The following is a 3,646-nucleotide window of genomic DNA, read 5'->3' on the forward strand; positions in this document are numbered from 1 at the left end:
GTTTTACCATGCCTGGCTGCGCCCAATAATACAGTGCGTTTTGTGTATGTGTCAAATACAGAAATAGCACCCGTTACTGAGACTGCGCCCAACCATGCGTTCTAAGCTGCCGTATGTTTTACCATGCCTGGCTGCGCCCAATAATACAGTGCGTTTTGTGTATGTGTCAAATACAGAAATAGCACCCGTTACTGAGACTGCGCCCAACCATGCGGTGCGCCGAATGGTCGTGAAAATACGGTAGTCTCTTATTTCTCTCCCGAAACAGTGTCTTCTCCCGCTTTGTGTACCTTAGCCTTCTCCGCTATGTACATTTTCTGTACATAGCTTGTAATGGAGGCTCTCGCTGGCAATTCGTAGTGGAGCCGTTAGATGCAATGCGAATGATTTCAGCTTGAGTGTAGCTGTGGAGAATGTTTACAGGCTTGCATGCAGTAGCCATACATTTAGCTATGGCTTCAGCAAATTTGTTCTTCGTTGTGTTATCCATTTTATTCGCTTTGAAATTATCCATAGCTGTCTTAGACGAGGGGTCGGAGTACTCACATCAGCTATGTGCTTTTCCATTAAGCGGTATTTCAGACTCGACGTGCGATGATGATAGCTCAGTTTACGACTGCAAAACACACAGGTAACTTTGGTCTTGTAAGTGGAACCATCTGGCAACTTTTTAAAAGTACACTTCCTATTCATAAATTCTTTAAGTGTCCGTTTTCGGTGTCTCGCGCTGCCGTGGCTGGCAAAACAGACATGTGCAACGCGCTTGTTGTTTTGTTTCCGGTTTATATTTATAGAGCAACGTAACATCCGCTGTGACGTGTTGCCGCATTAATCTCGTGATAAAAAACTTAATCACGTTGAAATTTATTTAAATTAATGCCGATAATAACGCGCTAAACTGACAGCTCTAATATATATGTATGTATGTATGTATAAGGTGCTACACTTGAATCATTAGAGTTTGATTGACTAAAATAGAGGATAATACTCTGAATCGAACACACATATACACACACACACACAATTCACAGTGGACTTCTTTATATGAAGTAATTTCTACTGAACATAGCGGTTAAACTCAAGATTTTACACTACATGAAACTTAACTAAAAGAAGGCACAAAAAGGTGAATAAGAGAAAATGAGAGGGTGATGGACCGTTATTCTCCCCAAGAGAAATAAAACCTTGTGGGTCTCTTTGTTGAGAATGACGGTAGCTGGTTGAAATCACGTAAGGTTGCTCTTGTAAGAGTTCCATGGCATGGATTGTGCCTGCTACCGCGGTGCGGAGGTTGCTTTGCTGGGAAGCGCAACATCTCCAATTTGTTCTGATCGCTGTTTAAAGACTGCTTTGCAATAGCTGGATGTCTGAGCAGGTGGATGAATAAATAAATAAGATGGCAGACGACAACACTGGATGTATTTAACATCTGATGCGTTGTGTTTCCCCATAGCCTGCACGTTCAAAAGTCAGTGAAAGTGGATGGCCGTAGACTGCAGAAACAGATTGACAGCAATAAGAGGTGGCTGGAAATGCGAAAGAAGGACAGCAGCATGTATCCTTTCATCACACAATTATCTGAAATGACTCTTGATTGTTGGTTATGGTCTTCTATTTCTGATTTTGAACACAGTTTTTATTTTCCACACGATAAGGCCCACCTAAAAGCATTCAATTTTCTCAAAAGCAGACAATCCGCCTTATAATCCGATGCGCCTTATATAAGGATCATTATTCTGATTTCTCGGATGTATTATTTAACATTTTCTGTAAAGCGCTTTGTTACAGCTGCGACAGTTGTGAAAGCTCTGTATAAGCTGTATTGTATTCCCTTTAGTGGAGCTCCATCTAGTGTATGCATAACACAACTCTAGCCACTATTGTGGCTTCTATTCTGTGCGCCTTATAATGCGGTGCACTCAGTATATGAAAACAGTTTTAAAATGAAGGTGCACCTGATACTCCAAACCATTCCATTCCATTGCTGTACCCTACAGTAACTCTCATACCAAGATGGTGCATTTTTCACTCATAAACTCTATTTACTGTCTGCTCAGGAAAATAAAATTGCCATTCTTTTTTTTTGTGATATCCTCATTCCGTTTTGGAGCACTCTAGAAATAATTAATAAAATTAAAAAAATCGATACCCACGTTTTCATGTTTCTTCAGCAAAGAAAATGAGACTTAAAAGGTTTTTAAACCCTTACCTTATGTCACTTATAATGTCAAAAAACTGCAATCAATCATCACCAAAGTTGATTTGGGCATATCTACTTCAACCTCTGAAAATGTCACACCGATAACACTCTCCATAGGTGCACACTGTAAGAGATTAAGGAACTAAGCATCTTACCTTTTTGTTTTTTCTTCAAAGGAATAAAAATAAAATAGGTTTGTATAGAGCCTGTCAAGACCACCAAGGAAACTTAAGCGTCTCACCGCCAAGCCTGAGGAGCCGCATGGATATTATAGGCAGCAACACAAGGGGAACCACCATCCATCTTTGGTCAATTAAGCCATTTCATTCCAAACTCTGAAACACTTCATCTTCCAAGTCTGAATCACTGAAATGATCACTGCTAATTACACTCCTCTAACCTGGTCCATCACATTTCTTTTGTTTTACTAATTTCTTCAACTTTCATGAGAAAATTTGCAACCCGCAACCAAGGAAACAATAGCATTTAGCTTGCGTGGTTCTCAAGTTTACATCATCAGGTTCACAGAAAATTGACATTTTAAGCTGCAGAAAACATGCCTAAACTTGCGATGTCTTTTTTTGGGTGGATGGGGAATGGACATAATTTTTAAGTCTAGAGCAGTGGTTCTTAACCTTGTTAGAGGTACCGAACCCAACCAGTTCATATGCACATTCACCGAACCCAACATTAGTGAAAAATAAAAAAATTTTTTTTACAAATTCAAGACATGAAAAAAACACACATTTATTAAAAACAGAAAAAAGTACCGTAAATTCCGGGCTACAGACCGCACCTGATTAAGAGCCGCATGCTCAGATTTATGAAGAAAATTCAATTTTGTAATTACATGCGCCGCACCGTACTATAAACCGCTGGCCAATGAGTAGGCGGGGGTTTGCTTCTGCGTCCCTGCCGCCGGGAGCGCCTCCGGGTGACGCTGAACCCCCGCAGAAAAAAACGCAACATTTCTTGAGGTTAAAATAATCTCCATATTTTTATGAGCATGATAAATGCATTTGCACAAGGAAATTACGCTGAAACACATAAGAGGCCAGACAAAGAGAGATCTTGATGCGCATTTGCGTAATTACGAGGAGAAATACTGCAGCCCACTCGGCTTTAAATAGAATAATGCAAATCATATAAATGGGAAAAGATATATAAAATTATTTCTATCGTCAGCCGCTTAAAAATGATCATCGTTGGCAGCTTTAGGCCCGATGTTGCGCGGCTCAAAACACAGGTAAAATGTGTTCTCTCGTGGCCGCTTGTTTTCAGTATGACGGGGGAAGTCACCTTTTTTATTTACAGTCCGAGTGAGAGGCAAATCAAATGTCAGACGGTCTTCGTCCATATTTATTATTTCATCTGGGCTGATGGAATTCTCCGCTATCTTTGTGTGAATGTGCGGAACAAAGCAAGTTTGTCCTCGTAATTGGGAGG

General features: G+C 40.3%; 1 protein-coding gene across 7 annotated transcripts in view; it reads left to right on the top strand.

Annotated features, from left to right (window-relative positions):
- The window catches only part of LOC109510841 (centrosomal protein of 164 kDa-like), a 33,152-nt gene that overhangs the window by 26,192 nt on the left and 3,314 nt on the right, over positions 1–3,646 (top strand). For all 7 annotated transcript variants that reach the window (XM_019861480.1, XM_019861479.1, XM_019861478.1 and 4 more), the window contains one exon: positions 1,454–1,555. In XM_019861480.1, coding sequence (XP_019717039.1) covers positions 1,454–1,555 — 102 coding nt within the window. The remainder of the gene's footprint in view (positions 1–1,453; positions 1,556–3,646) is intronic.

Source organism: Hippocampus comes, unplaced genomic scaffold (genome assembly GCF_001891065.2).
Source record: "Hippocampus comes isolate QL1 unplaced genomic scaffold, H_comes_QL1_v1.1 scaffold122, whole genome shotgun sequence".
NCBI classification, from domain to species: Eukaryota; Metazoa; Chordata; class Actinopteri; order Syngnathiformes; family Syngnathidae; genus Hippocampus; species Hippocampus comes.